The sequence below is a fragment of the Thamnophis elegans genome, chromosome 9 (assembly GCF_009769535.1).
Source record: "Thamnophis elegans isolate rThaEle1 chromosome 9, rThaEle1.pri, whole genome shotgun sequence".
In the NCBI taxonomy this organism is placed as follows: Eukaryota; Metazoa; Chordata; class Lepidosauria; order Squamata; family Colubridae; genus Thamnophis; species Thamnophis elegans.
This window is the reverse complement of record NC_045549.1, coordinates 18,657,509-18,682,438: the sequence shown is the minus strand read 5'-3', so window position 1 is coordinate 18,682,438 and position 24,930 is coordinate 18,657,509. Positions and strand designations below refer to the sequence as shown.

At 42.3% G+C, this 24,930-nt stretch overlaps 1 protein-coding gene across 1 annotated transcript in view; it reads left to right on the top strand.

Annotated features, from left to right (window-relative positions):
* Nucleotides 1-24,930, top strand: part of UNC5C (unc-5 netrin receptor C) — a 158,482-nt gene that overhangs the window by 84,046 nt on the left and 49,506 nt on the right. Inside the window, exon 9 of the mRNA XM_032224337.1 lies at nucleotides 23,679-23,735. Coding sequence (XP_032080228.1) covers nucleotides 23,679-23,735 — 57 coding nt within the window. The remainder of the gene's footprint in view (nucleotides 1-23,678; nucleotides 23,736-24,930) is intronic.

Below are 24,930 nucleotides of genomic sequence, written 5' to 3'. Positions count from 1 at the left end.
TGAACATATAGGTGCATATGGATTTTTAAAGGGAAGATCATGATTATGTTATTATAGTCTTGTTAAGTTTTTTCTTCTTAATTAGTTGTGTCTTTACCTAAAATACTGGGGAATCAACAACAGTAAATATAGAATTTGAAAACATGCACGCAGTTGCATTTGGTGATTCTGTGTATTTCCCTGGAAAGCATTTGAATAAAATTGTATTTATTTTACTCGTTAATGATATTTGCAGGCTAGCCGCTTGAGTAACTCTGAGAAACGTGCAGATTACAAACGTAAAAATCAATAACAATCAAAACTAAAGGCAAGAGAAAATGGAGAAAAAAACAAATTCTGTAACATGAAAACCACCATGTAATGAGCTCACAGCATTCCTTAGTCCAATGTCTGGGGAAAGAGTCATTTCGGAAAGAAATTAGGGTTTGAACTGTTCAGCTGTCTTGGAGTATTCTGTTTCAAAAGGCAAATACTGAAGCATGCCATCTCTGACACCCAAATATGGGACCTGTAGCATGCAAACTCTTATCAGATCTTATAGGATAGACAAAACCATGGGAGAAAGGTGATACTTTAAATAACAAGGCCGTTTTAGACTCTGTATATCAGGGGTGTCAAACTTGATTTCATTGTGGGCCGAATCAGGGTTGTGTTTGACCTTGGAGGGGGACGCTGGGGTGGACGTGGTATTCTTCAAGACAAGTGGTTAACTAAAGAGAGGCTATTCTTTTCATCACAGAATGCAATTTTGCCTAGAGACAAAATAAACACTGCCTTTAATGCATAGCATGCTGAGACTTTTTTCCTGAATAATAAACCAAAAGTCCCCATTGAAGCAAATGAAGGGGTCTTTTCTGCTTGCAGAATAAAGCACCAGCCTACTTCATCTCCCATGGGTTCCCCAAACAAAGTTCGCTAAATATTGTACATTAAAAGTAATATGTAATTTGCCACCCTGCATGCATTATTATTAGATTAATCAAAGGCAAACTACAGCTAGATTATAATCTTGAGCTAAGCAATGGTTTGTTTAATGCCATAATGTTCACATGTAACAAGAAGCCATACATATCAGCATGACTAGCTGATTGCGAATGTATCTAATTATTTATTATTCCACCTAGTAATTATACTACGGGGTACTAAATATGCTAAGTTTTCTTACAAACAACATTTTTTCACTGGTGGCGATGGCCTATTAATATCAATGGTCCATTGATATGATGATGAACAAAGAACTTTAATGAATCAGGCTTCTTGTACCTTCCTCCTTCTTTTTCCCTTCAAGAAACTTTCTTACAAGTACTATTGGCCATAATGTGATCACCGCAATTTACACACACACACACACACCATTTTTAACAGCATGCAGTTGTTAAAAGACTCTGCAAGAATGTAAGTTATAACCTTTCATATAATTTACATGAGCAGAACAAGGAATTTAGATTTGTTTGGCTGATCATAAGGAACATCTAACTCCTATAAAATAAAGTCAAATCAAGAGAAAGAATTAGTGTGCTTTGTTCCTCCAGCTGGTCTGACCTAGGCTTCTCCAAAGCATGAAGCCGACTCCTCATCCCAATAAAACCCCTTTTATTTAGTTTAAAGTGAATTCCTCTTCAGTAAAGTCCCAGCCAACAGTCTTTCAAGAGATTTCACAACTACAGACCTTTATCAGGCTTGGAGAGTTGCCAGGCCGATATCTTTCAAATGCCACTCTGTAGCAGACAATACTTGGCAAGGAGTCAGGAACAGATCTTCACCCTAATGAATTGAACTAATAATCTCCTGCAAACTCCACTCTCCTTTTGCCCCTCTTTATTCCCTATGGGAGGGGCCATTCACCGTCCACCTGTGGCTTTACTCCTGAGTCAACCCTTGTTCCTTAGCTGTTCCCTTTTCCTGGCAGCTCTGTGCATGTTCCTCCCTAACCTCCTCACTGTCTGAGTCTGTCACCAGCTCCGCTGGCCACAGGTGGGCCACAACACCATCTTCATCAAATATCTTTCCTAAACCTGCCTCTTTTCTGCAATTGTTACTCTTATCATTGGCTATCTTGACTAATTCAAACAGACTCTTAAACCATTCATTTTAAGTACGAACCATGTTGTTTCAAAGTTTTAAAAGTCTACATCCTAGATTGCCCTTCTCAATTAGAGAATAATGCAGTCATTTATGGTTAGCCCCTCTGCTGGATTTAGAAACCCATATTAGAGCATCTCAGGGGACTTGTCAATGTCAGTTTAAATACATCCAATAGAAGAAAGCTCAGAGCTTTCTACTGTTCCATCATGCTGAGAAGTTCTTCCAATTGTGCAACTAGTAAAGATAATCTTGGTTTAAGATAACCTTGTATATGAGGTGCAGTGGTTAGAATGCAATACTGCAGACTATATCTGCTGACTGTCAGCTGCTAGTAATTTGGCAGATCAAATCTCAAGGTTGAGTCAGCCTTCCACTCTTCCAGGGTCGGTAAAATGAGGACCCAAATTGTTGGGGGCAATATGCTGACTCTGTAAACTGCTTAGAAAGGACTGTGAACCACTGTAAAGCAGTATATGAATCTAAGTATTATTGCTATTGTATGCATAGGCATTAAAATGCCTATTTTAACATGGTATCAAACCATATATTTTTCCTCAGGTTCCAGTTACATTCAAATTAATGTATGCAATGCCAACGTTCATGTAGAATTAAATCAGAGTCCAAGGCAAAACGATCCTTAAAGTTCCAATTTAATAAAGCAGACATCTTAGCACATCTGTGTTCATCCCAATTCTAGAAATTACATCAGAATTCCACCCAGTTAAAAGTTCATGATCTTGTCCCCACACCCACAATCCATCACATGGTCCAATCTTCTTCTTCCATGCTAGCATCTCCATCCAGCTGCTTTCGGTCAGGTGTAAAAGTGCGAGGACAAAAGATGACCTTGGTCTTCTAGAAAAGAATGATAACAATACATTCCACAATCCTAGTCCTGTCTATTCCCTCCTCCCATCAACTATACTAATGAAACAGCATAATGAAATAAGAGAATGTGGCAGGCCAAAATTCTAAAAGGAATATAATTGCAGGCCTGACATGCTACTTGTGAGCTTGCTCAAGATCATCTATGATTAATGTAGTTCAGATACAAAAAATGTTCATACTACTTGCTGGATGTAACTTATTAGATGTTCATATTAATCTGAATTCTATACTTGTATTGAAGGAAACAGGACAAGAAGTAGTCAGAATGACTAGATGTCTCTAAAAACCAGCACTGTATGGATCCTGCCAACTCCTAGTATCTCTTCTCCAGTCCTTTTCCATTCTTCTCTTATTTACCCTTGCTACCTTCCACACCATCTGAATTGCAGTGATGGCAACAGTTGCTTATCTCTATTCTGACAGCACTTTTATGTCTGTGTAACCATTACTGAGGAAATAGCGTAAGTGATCATATCATCATCCAAGCCACTTTAAATGAACTGGCAAAAGAATAACCAAACAGTCACATCTTTCCTGCAATCAATTGCACCTTTCTTGCAAAATCAACAAGAAGGGCTGCTATTTAAGCAAGATATCCTAGCAAATCTTGGTCACATTTACAAATATTTTCTTTGCACTTTATTATTCACTACAGTTATATCACTCAGGCAATCAATAAGCTCCTTCATACATCTATCCCTATTCCTGTGTAAAATAGCAGTCTGAACTGGTATTGATTTCTCTTCGTATAAATACTACGGAGCTTTCCTTTTCTCCTCTCCATTGGTTGTAATTACTGTATTTTTCACCCAAAGCTGTAGTTTCTGCTTACTGCTAACTGTGGTATTTCTGGTGCAACTGGGCTGTCACATTTATTCAGACTAATGATCTTGCCCATACACTGGCTCTCTCTCATTCTGTAGTTAGTATTTCCCCCCTAATGTGAAAGGATGAATAGTCAATAAGCCAATTCCTTCACAGAGACTGAATTAGAAAACTAGCTATAGTGCCATTACTAGAGGAGGCCGCATAAGTAGACAGCAACATTAAAGTGAAACCTTTGCAATTATTTAATTGTTATAATGGATTTAAGTAGACTTTGCCCTACGTATGTTGACCAACAAATTAAAAAATATGAAGTTGCCATCCAGAAGAATTTATTTTACAATGCACTTTTTTTTTTTTGCAAATAATACCAGGGTATCAATGCAGTATAGCTCAATAAAAAGAGCTAGTTGTAAAAGGGCTAGATGGATTTTCTTAGGGTAAAGTTTAATGAATATAACATATTAAATTACATTTATACCAATATTGATGTCAGAGATAAAAAAAATGGTAGCTGAAATGTTTAGGACTAACTAGAAACAAAATAACAACAAATTGTATTCAGAGAAGGAGTAACTCATCTTTCTCTAACCTTTTTATCCAATGGCTATCAGTTGTAGTTTTTCACCCTTTCTGTCCCTGCCAGGTTTTTTCATTGATTTCAATCAGCCACCACTTTCCAGGGTCTACTTTCCCTCAGTTTCCTAACGCAGATTTTAACAAACTTCATGACAACCCAGATTCCAGCCACCACCCATGTTTTTTTCAGTTCTGCCCCTGCCAAGAGTCCAAAGGAATGGCCTCTGTTGGAGTAGCCCTTTGATGCTAACCTTGCCAGCAGCAACTTCAATATCCCAAACAATGATTCTTTTAAGCCTTATCGCAAGAAACTGAAGCAGGCCAAGGGCTAACAGATTAACAGAGTTGGAAAGGGACCTTCTAGTCCAACTCCCTCAAGCAGGACCCTACATCATTTCTGACAATTGGCACTCCAGTCTCTTCTTGAAAGCCTCCAGTGATTGAGGTTGTGCAACTTATGAAGGCAAGCTGTTCCATTGGTTGTTCTCACTGTCAGAAAATTTCTCCTTATTTCTAAGTTAAATCTCTCCTTGATCAGTTTCCATCCATTATTCATTGCCTGGCCTTTAGGTGTTTTGGAAAATAGATTGTTCCTTCCTCTCTGTGACAGTCCCTCAAATATTGGAACACGCTATCATGTCAAGCCTGGTCCTTCTCTTCACTAGACTAGCCAGGCCCAGTTCCTGTCACCATTCTTCATATGTTTTAGTCTCCAGTCACCTAATTTGTTGATCTTCTCTGCACTCTTCCTGGAGTCCCAACATATTTGTTATAGTGTGGTGACTAAAACTAGATGTAGTATTCTAGGTGTGGTCTTACTAAGGCTTTATAGAGTGGAATTAGTACCTCACTTGATCTTGATTGAGTCCTTCTGTTAATGCAGTTTAGGATTGCCTCGGGTTTTTTGGCTGCTGCCACACATTGTTGGCTCATATTTAATTGGTTGTCCACTAAGGCTCCAAATCCCTCTTACAGTTACTGCTATTTAGCCTGGTTTTACTCAGTCTATACTTTTGGTTCTTCCTGCCCAAGTTCAAGACTTTCTCTACACTGAATTTAAGGGAGAAAGAAAGAGAAAGAAAGAAGGAAGGAAAGTCACTTTATTGCAGGGAGAGTCAGCAAAGGAGAAAAACAAATGCTGTCACTTTAAATCAGAACTGAGCATGGCTGAAAGAAAGAAAAACAGCACAGCAATTTAGGGCTAGAAGACTACTCAGAGGTCATCTAGTCCAACCCCCTGCTGCAGCAGGAAACCTTACATTGTCTGAATTATTTTGATGCCTAACAGAGAGGATAATTTCCCCAAAGGAAAAGGAGTTTACTGGACAAGACTGTCTACAGGAAGGCAGAGATAGTCCTTGACTTATGACTATAATTGAGACCAAAATTTTGGTTGCTAAGTAAGAGTGTTGTTAAGTGGGCTTCACCACATTTTACCCAATCCATGACATCTCCTGGTGAGTGACATCAAATTGACCATGCCCATCCAACCACATGACCTCCAAGCCATGCCCACAAAATAGGCCACGCCCATAGAATAGGTAGTTTTGAAACCCACCCCTGGTATGCACAGATCTTGGCTGCTCATGAGGATGAGCCACGGTGGCGCAGTGGTTAGAATGCAGTACTGCAGGCTATGTTTGCTGACTGCCAGTTGCCTGCAAATTTGGCAGTTCAAATCTCACCAGGCTCAAGGTTGACTCAGCGTTCCATCCTTCCATGGTGGATAAAATGAGGACCCCGATTGTTGGGGGAAATATGCTGACTCTGTAAACTGCTGAGAGAGGACTTTAAAGCATTGTTAAGCGATATATAAGCCTTAGTGCTATTGCTATTGCATTTGTTTTACCTGAAAAGTCCATTCATGTTGCAACTTCTAGATCTTGTCCATTTCCAAGTTGCCCGAGTCAGCGGTCATAGGTCTTCTTTTCTCTTTCATCTTCATCTTTTGTGCTTAATGACTATTCTTAAAGCTCTCTGTGAGTCTTGTGACTGGATGGAGATTTGAACAAAGATTTAACCCTATTTGATGAGATGTTAATATCCTACTGGCATTTCAAAAAGGGCATTTCATTCTCTTCCCAAATGACTTTTAATTAAAGGCTGCTCAACAAACTTGTCTTTCATTTTCCTTTATAGTCTTAACCTATTCATCTCGCTTTTGGAATCCTTGAACTTTTTTTTCTTTTGAACATACACATTGCCTTAATATCCGGTCTGTGGTCAATCACGAAGCATCAAAGCTGATCACTATTGAAAAGCAACCATATTATGCATATGCTGTTCTGACCTAGGCTTCCCAAAAGCATAAAGCAAACTCCTGGCCCTGACAAAAACCCCTGTTTTAATTTACTGTGAATTCTGCTCATCCGCATACAGCAAAGTCTTTCAAGGGAGGATTTACAGCCACAGACCTTATCTGGCGTAGAGCTGCCAGGCAGATATCTGCAAAACTTGGCAAGGAGCCTTGGAGAGACATGAGCCCATTAAGTGAACTAATTGTCTCCTGCAAAATTCCACTCCCCTTTTGCTCCTCTTTTATTTCCTCTGGGAAGGGCCATTCATCATCCACCTGTGGCCTTACTCCCAAGTCAACCCCTGTTCTTTAGCTGTTCCCTTCATCTGGCAATCCTGCACATGCACACACTGGGAACAGGCTCCAGCTGTTCGTCTGCCTCACTGATGTCTGAAGGCAGCTGATAACTGGCATATAGCTCTGGTCCCCTCTCTACCTGCGACACAGAGCCTCATCAGAGCCTTTTCCAGACTCCAAGACTGGCCCATATTCCTTCCCAAACTCCTCACTACCCGAATCTGCTGCAAGCACCGCTGGCTGCTGGTGGGCCACAACATATGCATGTTTTGCATTTCTCCAAAGAGAAATGTATCATTCCTTAATCAAGAGAAAGGTTTGAAAATAATAGTAACATTTAGTTTGACAGGGTGGTGGTGGGGGGAGATTTAATTCCTGTTATATGATTACTTCAAAAGACAATGTATACCTAACTATGTGCATTTTTTAATTTGTCTCTAAAGTGTGGAATGTCATTTGTACTGCTTGAAAGGCATGAGTCACTTAAGCTTACCTCTCAGAAAAAAGCCAGTATAGATGAGTAAATAGCTGGAGAATCTCCTGGGTCTCATATTCCAAGGTGATCTCTCATCCTATGGTTGGCAATAATTAGCTATTCAGAAAGAAGATAAATGTATGTGATTTATTGCTGGAATATCTAGTGTCAGCACTGACCTGTGGCATCATTAGTGCAAACTAAAGTCTTTCTGATTGATGGTGATTATGTGCCTTCAAGTCAGTGTTGACTCTTAGTGATCACATAAATAGATAGATTTCCTCTAGGAAGCTCTGTTCTCGGCCTGGACCTTCAGGTCTTCCAATGGTTCACCCACTCCTTGTATAATTGAATTTATCCCACTAGCTGGGGGGAAAAGTCGTGATACGTCACGTGACGATGACGTGATGATGCGAGTTTGACACCCCTGCCTTAGTGTTTTCCAGAAATTGCTCTTTCGTGACTAAAGTGATCCTGATGATTATTATGCAGATCTTATGATGCTTTGCAATCATGTTTTAAAGTTCATGTACTTTAAATTTAAAGATCGATACAAGGGTATTTTTTTAAAGTACACATTTAGCTAAGCAGATGGTGATAGTTTCTAATATGCTCTGTTTATTATTTATTTAGGGACACGGTGGCTTAGTGGCTAAGACATTGAGTTTGTTGATCAGAAAGGTTGGTAGTTTGAATCCGTAGTGCCAAGTGAACTCCCATTACTTGTCCCAGCTTCTGCCAACCTAGCAGTTCGAAAGCATGTAAAAATGCAAGTAGAAAAATAGGAACCATCGGCCGGGGGGGCGGAGCCTGTTGCCGAGGAGGGCTCAACCGAGCTCCTCTCAGAGATCTGGTCTGTATATCTAAATAAGATCATAGATATCACCCCTTTTTGGCTAAGAAAGGGGCAGGGAGTAGCTCTGTGTGCTAGGGTCTATTCGTAATCCACAGCCTTTCTCTTTTTTTTGGGCTGTGGACAGAGATTAGACCCAGCGTGAGCGGAGCTTTTATCTCCAGCCAGTTCTTCTCAGCTGCCTTTTTTGCAGCCCCAGACAGGCGAGCCCCCCCCCCCCCCCCCCAGGACAAGCAAAGTTGTGAAGCCTAGGATTAATACGGGCGGGTCCCACCCCTGTGAGATTTATGGTTTTGTTACTATCTTAAACACCAGCACCATTTGTCTTAGAGGCTTCTTTGTTTAAACGGACTTCAAAATGGCGATTTCTCCCCATGCTGACTGATAGGGGATGTACTTAGCCGGTTTTACCTTCCTGCAGACCGCTCCTTAACAAATAAAAAATTTTTTTTTGTAAACAGAGGGGAGCGAAAAGCGCTGTTTATTTGTTTATTTATTAATGGCACCCAGGTCCAAATCGAAGCGTCTCTCTACAAATGTGCCTAAAGAATCTAAAGAATCTATACTGGAATCACAGCCCTTGTCTCCTACGCCCTCTACTGGAGAATTTTTAACACAGGAATTTTCGTTCAGATGCTTAATGATTTTAAACAGAAATTAAGGAATTGTATTGGAGCTATATGATGATTTTAAAGTCTAAAATTGACCAAATGAAGGCGAATACGTTTGCAGCCGTGTCTGCCCTGTCAGATTATTCTGTTGAAATAGAGAATAAATTGGAAAGCTTGGAGGAGGCTAATTTTAATTTGACTACTAATATTCAAATATTACAACAAAAAATTAGAGACACTCAAGAACAGCTCGTGATGATAAACTTTAATAAGAAGGCATTCGCAATAAGAGTCAGAGGATCGCGAAAAGGAGTGAGAGAATCTGAAACAGACCTTTGTTGAAGCTTCAGCCATGCGGTGGGAAGCCCGGGACTTAACTTTGATTGGCAGATTCGGAAAATCTATCGCCAGAACTCGTTGGTAGCGGAACAGCGACAGCTCCCCGAGGGACCATAATTATATATTTTTCCACAAAAGAATCCAGAAAACGCGATTATGCAAAAGTTTCATAATAACAGTCTGCGAGTTGATGACCAGGACTTGATTGTCTTCAAAGAAATACCTTTCCAGATGTTGAGAGCAAGAAGAGACTATGCATTTTTAACAAAAGAGCTTAGAAATCAACAGATTCAATATAGATGGGAGGCCCCAGCCGGCATTACGGTCACATTTGAGAATCAAAGACTTCGTCTTAACTCTGTTTCGGAGGCTCGAGATTTCTATTACAGACTTTGAAGGCGGGACTTCCTGATTCACTTGGGAAAGAGGAGAGACAAGCTGAAGGAGAAGGCAAGCAACAGACCACATGGCTGCAAGATGGAGGGGGTAGCCTTTCCTCCCTCGGAGAAGCAGAAAAGCGGAGACCGAGGATTTAGACATTTTAAAATATTTGCCAAAGTTATGGACTGAATGGGGTTTGAGACCTCTCTCCGGTAGAAAAAGCGGAATTTATTGGTGGGGTGATACTGATTGTATATATGTAAAATGAATGCGGAATGATCTATGTTGTTTAAATTCTGTTAGAAGGGATTACTTTAAAACAGAAGGTAAACTGATTCTTGTTGAAAGTATTATTTGAATATGTGGAATGATCCATGCTATTTAATTTTTATAGAAGGGAAAGCTTGGTGAAATTATTTTGAGTTAGATTTTAAATTAATGTCTGCATAAATTTGATAGTGGTAATATCAGAGAAGCAAGGGATGAGGGTAAATGCATGCGGAATGATTTACGTATATTGGTGGGGTGATATTGAATGTATATATGTAAAAGGATGCAAAATGATTTATGTTGTTTAAATTCTGTTAGAAGGGAAAGCTGGACGAGATTATTTTTTTAAAACAGAAGGTTAACTGATTCTTGTTGAAAGTATTATTTGAATATGTGGAATGATCCATGCTATTTAATTCTTATTAGAAGGGAAAGTTTGGTGAAATTATTTTGAGCTAGATCTTAAACTAATGTCTGCATAAATTTGATAGTGGTAAATATCAGACAAGCAAGGGATGAGGGTAAAATGCATGCGGAATGATTTACGTTGTTTAATCCTATTAGAAGGGAAAGCCGATCGGGATCATCTTAAGATAGAATGTAACTGATTTTTGTGTAAAGTAATACTTGATCCACGCTGCTTAAATTTTACTAAGAAGGGAAGGTTTGGTTAGATTATTTGAATTACTGTTTGAAAATAAGGTTAAGAAAGATTATTTACGCTGTTTAAATCCTATTAGAAGGGAAAGTTTGATTATTTTTCTGTAAAGTAATATTTGAATATGTGGAATGATCCACGCTGCTTAAATTTTACTGGTAGGGATTACTTTTGAGTTAGACTGTATATTGATGCCTATACAAATTTGTATAAATGTTTATCTGAATACAAGGTTAAGGAAGAGGAACGGGAGAGTCTACAGGAGGTTGGGGTAAATAACAAAGAAGCAAGAGACGAGAATAAAATATAGATAGAATGACTTACACTATTTAAGCATAGATAAAGATGGGGGGCTGAGCTTAACACAAAGAGTTCTTTTCTTTTTTTCTCTTTTTTCCTTTTTTCCTTCTTTTCTTTTTTCTTTTTTCTTTCTTTCTTTTTTCTTGGTTTTCCTTCCTTTAATATATTACTTTTATTTTAATCCAGACGAACACAAGATACTTTAGATAGAAGGCAGTGCCAGGTGTGGGCCCCGGGAAGTCGGGAGGATTAGGGATGGGGATTTATGGGGGTGGGTGGGTGGGTGTTAACATAGTCTCAATAAGAACAAGAAGCACTTATATACGGTTGTTGTTTTTTTTTTTTCCTTTTTTTTTTTCTCTTTTCTTTCTTTATATGTTTTTGTCCTTGGTTTATTTTACTTTTTATCAGATTTTAAACAAACTTGAATAAAGGCATACACCAAGGAGGGAGGTAGAGGGAAGAAGAGGGAGGAGTAAGGAAGGAGTAAGGGGAATGTGCGTGTTGGGAGTAAGGGGAGAAGGAAGGTTTGAGGGGAAAGGGAAGTAGGAGGGGAGTGTTAGAGGGAGGAAAGGAAAGTTGGAGGGGGTAGATGGGGTGTATGGAGGATGGAAGTGTCAGGTGGGGTTGTGAATGATGAGTTGTGTTTTCTTTTTTATTTTGTTTTATTTATTTATTTTTATCTTTCTTTTTTTTCTTACAGCAAATACCCTGTATATAAGTGATTGTAAAATGGAATGTGAAAATGAATAAAATATATTTTAAAAAAGAAAAAAAAGAAAAATAGGAACCATCTTTGGTAGGAAGGTAACAGCATTCCGTGCACCTTCAGCATTTAGTCATGCCAACCATATGACCATGGAGATGTCTTCGGATAGTGCTGGCTCTTCGGCTTTGAAACTGAGATGAGCACTGCCCCCTAGAGTCAGGAATGAATAGCACATATGCACGAGGGGAACCTTCACCTTTGCCTACTATTTATTTATTTTTCATATATTTTTAATCACCCATTTCCCTTCCCGGTTCTGTAGATACCCTGGCTGTATAAATTAGACCCAGGAGCAAACTGGCATCCATACTGTCATGCAGTTAGTTCATTACTTCATTATCAAAGGTATTAAATGTGCCCTTCTTTTGAGTACCCAGTATGGCTCATGTAGCCACATTCTGCACCCATTGAAATTTCTGGATACTTTTCCAGATGTTTCTGGATACTTTTCCATTCTACTTGGGAAGTAGAATCCTTTGCCTTTTATTCATAGAATCATAGGATTGGAAGGAATCTTAGAGGTCTTCTAATCAACCTCCTGCCAAAAGGCAGGAAATCTTATACCACCCTGGACAAATGGATATCCAAACTTCCATCAATGGAGCACCCACAACTCCAGGAGGAAAGAAGCTCTTCCATTGATTAATAGTTCTTACTGTCAGGAAATTTGTCCTTAGTTACAAGTTGGATCTCTCTTTGATGAGCTTCCACAAATTAATTCTTTTCCTACCCTCGGATGCTTTGAAGAAGAAGTCACCCTTTCTTCTCTGTGAGAGCCTTTCAAGTATCAGAAGACATCTATCATGCCACCCATAAACCTTCTCTCCATTAGGCTAGCCATACCTAGTTCCCTTAACCATTCATTGTACAATTATGCCTGCAGACCTCTTATAATCTTTGTTGCTCTTCTTTGCACTTTTTTCTAGGACCGGGATGGCAAACCTATGGCACGCATGTCACAGGTGGCACGTGAAGCCATTTGTCAGGCCATGCGAGGCGTTGCCCTGTCAGCTGGCCGGTTGCACATGGGCGTGTTGGACAGCTGAGTTTCAGCCTTTTTTAAAGCCATTTTTCACTCTCCCCAGACTCCAGAGGCTTTATAGGAGCCTGGGGAGGGCGAAAAGTGCCTCCCTCCTGGAGGTCCTCTGGAGGCTTCCAGTTTGCTCGTAGCGTTGTTTTTTTCCCCTGAAGGTCCCTGAAGCCTCTGGAGGGCTCCGTGGGGGGGAGGCTTTTTTCACCCTCCCCAGGTTCCTATAAAGCTTCTGAAGCCTGGGAGGGCAAAGAAAGCATGCAAACAATGGGGAGGGGAGCACCTCTCATGCACGCATGTGCACTGGGGGGGTGTCGCACGTTGCATTATGGGTGCAGCATGCTCCCCCCTTATGTCACACGAGCCAAAAAAGGTTCACAGCACTGTTCTAGGACTTCAGCATCAATTTTTTTTTTGTATCTTGGTGATGAGGATTGGATTCAGTATTCCTAGCAGGCCTCAATAGTGCAGTATAAAGTGGTAATATCACATTTGAGTTGATGATGATGCTATCCCTCTGTTGAGACAACCTAGTATTGCATTAGCTTTTTTAGCAACTGCAGCATACTGCTAGCTCACATTAAGTGGTGGCCCACTAGGACACCTAGATCCAGTGGTGGGATTCAAATAATTTAACAACTGGTTGATTTGATTTGATTTTGATTTTATTAATATTTGTAGGCCGCCCTTTTCCTGAGGGGACTCAGGGCGGCTCACATAAAATCAGGGAGGGGGAATACAGACATTGACATAGTGACATATAATAAAATAGTAAGCAACATACACTCATCATTCGGGAGGGGCGGCTATCCTTATCCCCAGGCCTGACGGGCTAGCCAGTTCTTAAGGGCTGTGCGGAAGGCCTGGACGGTGGAGAGGGTACGAATCTCCACGGGGAGCTCGTTCCAAAGGGTCGGGGCTACTACTGAGAAGGCCCTCCTCCTTGTAGTTGCCAGCCGGCACTGGCTGGCCGATGGAATACGGAGGAGGCCTAATCTATGTGATCTTATTGGTCGCAGGGAGGTAATTGGCAGGAGGCGGTCTCTCAAGTATCCGGATCCACTACCATGTAGGGCTTTATGGGTGACTAATAACACCTTGAAGCGCATCCGGAGACCAACAGGCAGCCAGCGCAGCTCGCGGAGGATAGGTGTTATGTGGGTGAACCGAGGTGCACCCACAATCACTCGCGCGGCCGCGTTCTGTACTAGCTGAAGTCGCCGGATGCTCTTCAAGGGCAGCCCCATGTAGAGCACATTGCAGTATTCCAGCCTAGAGGTCACAAGGGCCCGAGTGACTGTTGTGAGAGCCTCCCGATTCAGGTAGGGCCGCAACTGGCGCACCAGGCGAACCTGGGCGAATGCCCCCCTGGTCACAGCCGTCAAGTGGTGGTCAAACGATAGCTGTGGGTCCAGGAGGACTCCCAAGTTGCGAACCCTCTCTGAGGGTATAGAATTTGACCCCCCAGCCTGAGAGATGGAATATTGGTGGAATCTTTGGGAGGGAAACACAACAGCCACTCGGTCTTTTCTGGGTTGAGCACAAGCTTGTTAACCCTCATCCAGTCCATAACGGCTTCAAGGCCTCGGTTCATCACGTCTGCCGCTTCATTGAGTTGGCACGGGGCGGACAGATACAGTTGAGTATCGTCCGCATATTGATGGTATCTGATCCCGTGCCTGCGGATGATCTCTCCCAGCGGTTTCATGTAGATGTTGAATAGTAGGGGGGATAAGACCGAGCCCTGAGGCACCCCATAAGTTAGGGGCCTAGGGGACGATCTCTGCCCCCCCACTAACACCGACTGCGACCTGTCTGAGAGGTAGGAGGAGAACCACCGCAACACGGTGCCTCCCACTCCCACCTCCCGCAGTCGTCGCAGAAGGATACCATGGTCGATGGTATCGAAAGCCGCTGAGAGGTCAAGGAGGACCAGGATGGAGGAATGTCCTCCATCTCTGGCCCTCCAGAGATCATCGGTCAATGCGACCAAAGCGGTTTCAGTGCTGTAACCGGGTCTGAAGCCTGACTGGAAGGGGTCGAGATAGTTTGCTTCCTCCAAGGACCGTTGGAGCTGGAAGGCCACCACCTTCTCAACAACCTTCCCAAGGAAGGGAAGGTTGGAGACTGGGCGATAGTTATTAAGAACAGCTGGATCCAGAGATGGCTTCTTTAGGAGGGGTCTCACCACCGCCGCTTTCAGTGCGGCGGGGAAGTTCCCCTCCCGAAGAGAGGCGGTCACAACCACCTGGATCCAGCCTCGTGTCACCTCACTGCTGTTAGTAACCAGCCATGAGGGACACGGGTCCAGTACACAGGTGGAGGCACTTACAGCCCTCATGGCCTTGTCCACATCCCCGGGGGTAACATCCTGAAACTCAACCCAGAGATGTTCCACCTGATCCTCTTGTGCCTCGGCTGGAACTGCGGGGATGGAGTCCAAGTCCGACCGAAACCGAGCAATTTTGTCCGCTAAGAATTGGGCATAATCCTCAGCTCTGCCCTGCAAGGGTTCCCCCGCTTCCCTTTTATTTAATAGGGAGCGGGTTATCCTAAACAAGGCGGCTGGGCGGGACTCAGCGGACGCAACCAAGGTGGCTATGTGAGATCTTTTCGCTGCCCTAAGTGCCCTGGTGTATTCCTTGGTGCAGGTGGTTACCATTGCTCGGTTCGATTCGGACTTATCGGACCTCCATCGGTGCTCTAGGCATCTCCTCCGGCGCTTCATCTCCCGGAGTTCCTCGGTGAACCAAGGAGGTCTCCGGGATCCGCCGCCTCGGAGGGGCCGTAGTGGCGCAATCCGGTCGAGGGCCTCTGATGCCGCCGAATGCCAAGCGGCAACCAGAGTCTCTACCGGACTGTGGGCGAAAGTATCAGGAATGACCCCAAGCTCTGTCTGGAACCTTAACGGTTCCATAAGTCGCCTGGGGCGGAACCACCTGGTCGGTTCCTCCTCCCTACAGTGGGGGTTTGGTCTCCGGAAGTCGAGCCTCAGTAGGCAGTGGTCTGACCACGACAGGGGTATGATGTCGTTACCCCTCAGACCAAGGTCACAAATCCACTGCTCCGAGAGGAATACGAGGTCAAGCGTGTGACCTGCCGAATGGGTTGGGCCCCGAATTACTTGGGTCAAGCCCATGGCTGTCATGGAAGCCATGAACTCCTGCGCCCCATCAGAGTTTTCACCGAGCGAAGGCAAATTAAAGTCCCCCAGGACCATCAACCTAGGGAACTCAATTGCCAGCTCGGCTACCGACTCGAGGAGCGAGGGGAGGGCTGCTGCAACGCTGTTGGGAGGCAGGTACGTTAACAGCAGACCCACTTGACCCTTGAGGTCCAACTTTATCAGCAGAGACTCACACCCGACAAGCTCCAGAGCAGGGACCCTACGAGGAGCTAACGACTCCCGGATAACAACGGCCACACCCCCACCCCTTCCCTGGGCTCTCGGCTGGTGCAGCACCTGAAATCCTTCTGGGCACAGTTCTACAAGGGGGACTCCTCCCTCTGGGCCCAGCCAGGTTTCAGTAATACATGCCAGGTCTGCCCTCTCGTCTAAAATTAAGTCCCGGACGAGAGGAGCTTTATGTACCACAGACCTGGCATTTAGCGACAGCAGCCTGAGTCCAGGGTCCTGACTACTTCCGCCATCTGGTCTCGGAGTGGGACTCATAGGGCCGGAAGGAGGGATCTCTGTGATGTAGCGAACCCTCCTTCCCCGGTAATGGCCTGCCCTAAAGTCCCCGCCATATCTGCCCCTCCCTGTTACGACCGTAATACCCCGACCCTCTCCCGTGTCTCTAGTCCCCTCAACCACCCCCATGGCCCCCGCTTCTCCCGGCAGGTCCTCCGAATCAGGCATACTCATTCACTCACCCAAACAGTCCCCACAGAAAAGTTAAAACACATAAAATACAATGATAATGAATAATAAAAGTGGGATCATTCACTCAACCACATACAATCCCATACACTCATCATACCAGATAAAAATTGCGCGGATGAGCAGTTGTGCGAATTGGTGAAGGCAAGATCTTAAAAATTGGCCTTCTCGTTAACAAGTCTAGTGGGAGTCCAATAAGAAGCTGTATAAGGTCCAGAAAAGTATATGGCCAGAAAGAAGTACCAATAGTGGCCACTGGAGGGAGTCCAAGTTCTTGGCACACTGCCTCTCTGATGTAATAGTGCTTGATGATAATAAGGGTATTTGATGGTCCAAGAAAAAAATAAAAAATACCCGTAATGGCCACTAGAGGGAGTCCAAGTTCCCAGCCAACACAGCACTCCTGAGGCAGTGATGATTGCAATGGTGGCAGCTGATGGTAATGGCTGCCGCAGGGAGCCCGTAATTGAGTTCTTACAGCTTTGCTTTTGAGCCAAGCAGGCAGATGGTCAAGCCGTTCAAAGTCCTGCAGGAACAGCGGCGAGATCGCAGTAAAACGCCGCTTCAAAGTGCAGGGGGGGAAATCAGCGAAGCTATAGTGGAGACAGGAAACCAGTTCCTCTGCCTCCCGGTCCCAGTCCCAGTCCAGTCCAAACATCTCTCCTGGACCTCCCACCCCCTCTTCGGGGCATAAACCAGCCCCACGATATTGTTCAGTCAGTGAGGGGGTTCGGCACCCCTCCAAACAGCGGGGCCAAAGCCTCCGCCTCTCGCACAGAGCCGTCGCCGCTGCTTCCCAGCTGTTTAAAAAGGCCGATGTAGAAAGCCACGCCAGGGGGGATATCGTTGTTCCGGAGCTGTTTCTGGAGCCGCTCAGAGGCGGCCCCCTCCCCAAACAACCACCACCCTGGGAAGGCTGAAGGCTGGCGCCCAAAAAGAACCCCTCCGTTACCATGTTAGGGGTCCTGGGCGCCGCGGTTAGTATCTTCTTGTTCTTAGGCATTCGGAGCGGCGGAGTTCGGCAGCCATTCTATTCTCACGCATGCGCAGTTTGGGTTCTCTGCCCTGATGACCAGCTGGGGTAGGCGGGGATCAGTGGTCATGTGACTGGGTGGGCGTGGCCAACTCAACGTCACTCAGGTCGATGGGCGCTTCACCTTAGCTGTTACAATGTAACAAGGGTTAACTGGAGAGGCAGCTTCTGTAAGCAGCGTAATAAAGATTAGGCTAGAAACAATATCAGAATGCTTCTTTATAGGATTAGCTCTGTAAAGGGGGAGGGGAGAACAAAATGAGATTTCTTCCAACAACCGGTTCTCCGAACTGCTTAGAAAGTTAAGAACCAGTTTTCCCAAATAGGTGTGAACTGGCTGAATCCCACCACTGCCTAGATCACTCTCACCAGTATTAGTACTGCTGAGTCAAGGTACCTTCCATTCTGTACTTGTGCATTTGGTTTTTCTGCCTAAGTACAGGATTTACTTTTCTCTCCACTAACTGCATCTTGTTGGATAGGGTCAAAGGATCAAGCCTGTCAAACTCCTTCTGAATATTGAGCCTGCCCTGGAAAGTGCTAGCAATCCTCCCTCCTCCCCCAACTTGGCATCATCTGCAGATTTGATGAGTTCCCCTTCTACCCACTCATCTAGTTCATTTAGAAAGTTGAAGAGCACCAGGCCCAAGCAGTATTCCCCTGCATGTTTTCCTCTACAGGGATGTAGTTCCATTGAAGACTCCATGCTGAGTGATAATGGTACTATCTCATTTTGTTCTATCTTACCAAAAAGTAGGCTATGGTCTACTTTATCAAATGTCTTACTGAAGCCTAAGTACAGTATATTATATCCACCACATTTTCCTGATCCACTAATTTAGTCACTTTATCAAAGAAGGTTTGTGTGGCATGATCTGTTTTTCACAAACTCACACTGGTTTCCAGTAATCACCTAGCTCATTTCTAAATGCTCATTGCTTGATTAACTTTTCCAGGATTTTGCCAAGCTATTGATGTCAAGCTGATAGGTCTGCAATTTACTGCAACCATCTGGATCTTATTTCAAAAGTTTGAGAATGGCAGACTTTAGCAATTGGGACCTCCAAGGATTGGCTTTTGATAAGGAATCGGAAAATAAAAACTCAAATATGTTTTAAATCTATCTATAATTTAAGAAAAAAATATAAATGAAATTTGAAGTCCTAACAAAGCTTTTCAAGTTTAACTCTGTCCCACTTTTTCTTCCTTGAAACTGTAAGATTTTAAATAATTTCATTTAAATAATTTAATCCATTAATTTAAATGCAGTGAGGTAAAGTAAGCATTGTACTGATAACACTATAACTACTCTAGTAGTAAAGATACAAGAAGTTGAAGAAAAAAACATTACAGAATCCATGGGAAATGTGTTGCTTCTTTTTTTTAAAAAAAAACCACTTGAGGCTTTTTAAATTACATTTTTTCTCAAGTCAAGTTACTGACTTGTAACTCAGCAGCTCAAGTCTCAGAGCAACAATGCTCAGAAATTATTATGGAGTCAAATTAAGCAGCAGCTTTTTATATATTTACCTGAGGTTTTTTTAATGTGATAGTGTTATCAGAAGAACCCCAGGTACTTACCATGCAGTAGTGCTGAGACCATAAGTAAAATAGATCAAGGAAAAAGAACAAATCCCCGCTTTCCTCTGCTCTTGCTTTGAAGCGCAGAGAAAAGTCATTTTTCTGTTATTACAGGTACTAATCTCACCAGACTTGCCTCATTATCTGAGGAAAATGCCCTTCCTTGTTATGTAAAGATCAGATAGGGAAGCAGAAGAGGGGGAAACACAGCTTTTGAAATTCTCGTGTTTGTGCAAAACAATTGTCAACTGTCAATCATGTGTATCCTCACAATATTTTCTTTGCTGGTCCAAATCTCTTTAAATACCGTAGGAAAAATTATTTTTGATATGTGACAAATTCTTAAAACCAGTCCCTGTTCTCCAAGGTGTATATGTGCAGAAACAGCAATGAAGAGAATCACGTTGTTAAGTTACTTTCCTCCCAGAACAGTTAATAAAAGAGGCAATAACTGTTTTAGTTGCTGGGGCTTAGGACATGTTATTTCTTCAGTCCCACGGAGGTACAAAAAATCAGATTTGTGCTTATCAGCAGCAATTTAAATTTCGGTGTGATCGTCAATCTGTCAGCTAAAATGATTTTAGATATTCATATCACATAACTTCTTATGTCTTCCCAGTTCTATCTGTTGCATCTACATGCAGGGGGGGGGGAATCACCCAAGCACATATGTAGCAGTCTTCTGGGCATAGGTGATCTATCAGTAGCAATATTGATACTAGGATCCCCTGGAGTAATACATAGTCATTATGTCACCTCCTTCGTACTCGGCAGCCTTTTTTTACCCACTTCATTATTTTTTTAGAAGGAAAAAAAGGAAAATGAATACTATTAATTCAAGAAAAGAGAGTACCCCCAAAAAAACCACAAAGGTATCCTTAGAAAACAAAAACGTTTGTTTGCTACCGATCAGTGCTTTGGTTTAAAACGGGCAAAGAAAAACTGCTTACCGTATATACTCGAGTATAGGCCGACCCGAATATAAGCCGAGGCACCTAATTTTACCACAAAAAACTGGAAAAGTTATTGACTCGAGTATAAGCCTAGGGTGGGAAATGCAGCAGCTACCGGTAAATTTCAAAAATAAAAATAGATACCAATAATGTTTTTGAATATTTATTTCAAAGAAAAACAGTAAACTAGCGGTGTATTCAATGAAATACTTCACTCACCTCATGATGCTGATGTCCCGCTGTGATGATGATGTCCCATGCAGCCGCGGGAGCGATGTCCCGCCTCCTATGACACACGGCACAGTGATTCCTATCATTGGATCACTGTACCAGAGGAGGTGGGACATCGCTATGTGGCTGCTTGCCATAACAAGGAGGAGGTGGGACATCGTTGCGGAGCGGCAGGAGGGGGAGGAAGGGGAATCGTAAGACAGCCCTGCATTACATTAGAACGTGAGGAGGGGGGATGGTGCGGTGCGCGCTGCGCGGCAAACTGACACAGAGGGAAGGGAAACTCACAGGGGCACTGGGCCATTCACGAGTGTCACCCAGCGGCATGGCCCCGCCCCTTTTTCTCCTCCATTTCGGGCAAATTTTTCACTGACTCGAGTATAAGCCGAGGCGGCTTTTTTCAGCCCAAAAAGTGGGCTGAAAAACTAGGCTTATACTCGAGTATATACAGTATGTAGCAATAGCAATAGCAGTTAGACTTATATACCGCTTCATAGGTCTTTCAGCCCTCTCTAAGCGGTTTACAGAGTCAGCATATTGCCCCCAACAACTATCCGGGTCCTCATTTTACCCACCTCGGAAGGATGGAAGGCTGAGTCAACCCTGAGCCGGTGAGATTTGAACAGCCGAACTGCAGAACTGCAGTTAGCTGAGGTAGCCTGCAGTGCTGCATTTAACCACTGTGCCACCTCGGCTCTTAATAGAGACCATCTTAAACATAACCAATTGCCCATTGTGGACAATGGCTTCACTTAACAAGCCCTTTGTTTGCTTAACGACCACTGCAAAAGAATGTAAAATCATGTCGGATGACTTGTTTATGACCATAATTCTGGACTCAATTACAATAATAAATCCAGGACTACCTGTAGCTTATACCTTGAATTTGTGCATGGCTTGGGGCCTTCCCAGAATGGATTTATTTGTTGTCTTTATTCAGGAAGTTGAATTTTGGAGTATGAGAAAAGTGACTTATCTGGATGTACTATCAAAGCAAACCATAGCAACTCAGGATTGAAGCAGCAGTTCTGTAAATCCAGCATAGCAATGTAACATTAGTTTAGCAATTCTTGTAATGAGAGATGGGCTAACTGTGATTGTCCTTGGCATACTCTTGAGCAAGACAGCATTTCTCAGCTGAGCTGCAAAAGAGAGAAAAAGAAAAGAATGAGTGTCTGAGGCAACACATGCCAATGCCAATATCAGTGGCATAGCAAACAAAATTGGGGAACCGAAAAATACATAGTTAGAAGCATTTCATAATGTAAGTATATTAGAATAGGTGCTGGATATTTCCAAATGCCATCAGCTGAAATCAACTTTTTATTAAGGAGCAGGCCATGCAGATTCTCAGAATGATGTACGGTGTTTTCTAATGCTCATTTAATTCCAGCAATTCATAGGTTTCTCCCACCTTCCTTTTATTTTGTTAAAAAGAAAGTTGTGCATCTCTTTAAGCTTACTGTAATTAATGTAAGACACCACAACATGCATCATTGTTTTACATACTGATGTTGAAATCCATATGCAAGAAGCCACATTTATAGAAAGGTCTGTGTAGGTTGAGGCCTTGGAGAAGCATATCCTGTCTTTCCAAGTACTACTTGTAGAGCAGGGCTGACAAACTCACACCCCGCGGGATGGATGTGTCACGCACTGGTCACGCCCATCCTGGTTCAGCGAAGGAGAAAAAGGTTGTGATACCTCTGTGGTAGAGCAACGTTAGAGCATCAGCAACTACATATGCAGCAGAATTCCCTTGCTTAATGTGTATCGTGTCCCTAGTTTATGAAGATAACTTCAAAAACGGTCTTGCTCTACCTGGTCAAGAGAAATTGAGAACTTGAAAGTAAAATTATTATGAATTGTGCTTTCCTTATTGAAAATCATGCTAAAGCATGGAAATTGTGAAAGTTGTTGGTAATCATACTTTGAACTATGTGGGCCTTGAAGATAATAGACCCATGCTGTAGGGATCCTGTAACAAGGTGGATAAACTTGGTTGCCATTTCTCTATATCAGTGTAGCCTACCTTGATTGAAAAACCTTTTTTTAGTCATCAAATACTAAATGATATTATATTGAAATTTGTGTTATGGCTTTTCAATAGTTCTCCTCTGTTTTGAAAGTGTCTTCTGTTTTTCAATCTCATTCTCATGGTATTTTAAAATGTCTTCAAAATTTAATTGCTGATAGGCCTGGAATGCAATATTTTAGATGAAAAAAAAAATCCAACATTTTAGGTTTTTTGGTTCCTTTTTTTTTTAAAGTAAGCCAGCTTTCCCCCCAGCTGTTTCCTTGATTCTGAACATGCTTACTTAGAAGTAAAATTTCCACTCATCACAGTGGGGATTTGGTTCCAGCTAAATGTTTCTCCGTTGGCATAGACCAAAAAACAAAAATCAACTTTTTTTTTCTTCACTGCACAGCCTCAGAGCAAATTGCTCAAAGAAGAAAAAAATAGATTGCTTGAGAATTGCATTATCACTAAAAATCAGGGGAAAGTCGCTTTTCTTTCTATTTGTTTCTTGTAGGGGGAAAAATTGTGTTATGGTTTTGTCAATATTACACAAAGCTTCAAAATCTGAAATAAATTACTTTATGATGTCAAGGTTCCTATTGATTTTCTAATGATCTCAAATGGAACACATGCCTTTTCCAACTCTCTGGCAAATTGCTTGCTCCCCGGAGAACAGAATTGGATTTCTATTAAAGGGAAGGTTGAAAAGCATTCCCCTAAAATCTAAGGGAAAAGGAAGAGTGAAGGGAATGATGCTTTTCCATGGGTTGAACACTTGGTAAATGGATATTTAACCTTTGACCGTTGAAGGCAAGGCTCTTGCAGTTCTATTAGACCAGCAGCTTAGCTTCTATAATTAAATAAAAAACTATTTAGAGCTTTGCTGAATATATCCTGGGAATTAAGGCATATGGCAGGAATTGGGAGGAAGAAGACTTTCCATATGCTAATGATCCTTGATGTCTGAAATAAATTAGATCCATTAGAGTTTATGCTCAATAAAAGAAAGACTTTAAGCACTCCAAAGTTAGTGACTCGAGACCATTTTTTGGCTTTGAAATTCAATCTGTCTACTTATTAATTCTGAGTAAGACTATTGAGCAGACAGGAGATGCAAAATTATAATAGTGTGCAGAATCTGAATTCTAAAATGCCATGAGGTTTTTTTTTTCTTTTCCTTCCTTTTTTCCCCCTTTTCCATTCCTTTTGTTTTATTTTTAAATTAAAGCATTTGGGTGCAATTGTGTGTATGTGTGAATGTGTGTGTTTAAAAGCTCCCTGTGTTAATTTGATTTTATTCCCATTTTTTTTTCTTTTAAAGGTTTCATTTACCCTATTTCAACTGAACAGAGAACCCAGAATGAATATGGATTTTCTTGTAAGTGTTGCTTGATAATGTGAGCTTGGATTCTGATTAGCTGATCCAAGAGTTACTTTCCACTAGGTTGTATATCCATTGGGGAAGAGAGATTCAACTTCTCCAGAGTTATGTTGTGCTTGTTTAAGGCAGAGTCCACACTTGGAGAACAAATTTAGGGAAGGAAGATAAAAGAAAATCAAAGAAACCAATTAAGATTCCAGCAAAGCATGGAACAATTGCAACTTTTAAATTGGATTAAAGAGGATAAAACAATGAGAGAGAATGGTTCCCTTGGTGATTTTTCCTCACACTTTTTTTTCCATTAAATCCATTTATGAAAGATAAAATAAAATAGTAGCATTTTCAAATGCACCTTTTGAGTTCCATTAGGCAGAATATATTGAACCTAATGTCCTTTGGTCATCTATCGGTATTCATCTATGCTACCCTGTTTCCCCAGAAATAAGATCTCCCCAGATATTAAGCCCAATTGGGCTTTTGAGCACATGCTCTCTGGTTGCTTGCTGAGACTGGAGGGGGAAAAGGGAGGGTGAAACATGCACCACGCCACCCACATGCCCTTACCTAATGGCTGCTCCCACAACCCTAGCTACCACGCTCCTGTCATGCTAATGGCCGCTGCAAAAAGAGCGGCAGGCCCAGCGATGCACCTTACACCCCACTCCTTACCTACCGCCATATATTCCTGCAGCTGAGCAGTGCTTTGTTTGAAAAGCATCTGGCTGACAAGCAGCTGTGTTGCGTTACCGCACAGCACAACACAGCAGCAACCATGAGGTGACACTTGCTGCCTCCTGCACCTCAAAAATAATAAGACCTTCCCAAAAGTAAGGCCAAGCGGTTATTTCAGGGGTCAAAAGAAAATAAGACCCTGTCTTATTTTCGGGGAAACACAGTATTAAGAGTTAAAGAAAACCAAAACCAAGCATTTTTAGAACATGATATTTTCTTTTAAGAAGATATTGCCTATGTACATAATGAATCCAAAGGCTTACTATTTAAGCATATCAGTACATTTAAATATTGTAATATTGGTCTATTTAAACATAAAATAAAATATTTTCTGTTCATGAAAAAGTTTGCATCATATTTATGTCACATAGGGAGGGGTTTTGTGGGGAAAGACTTACTGAGGGAAGCAAAGGGGTGGCCTGTTATATTACAGTGGGTTTAGTGAAAGGATGTACTACAA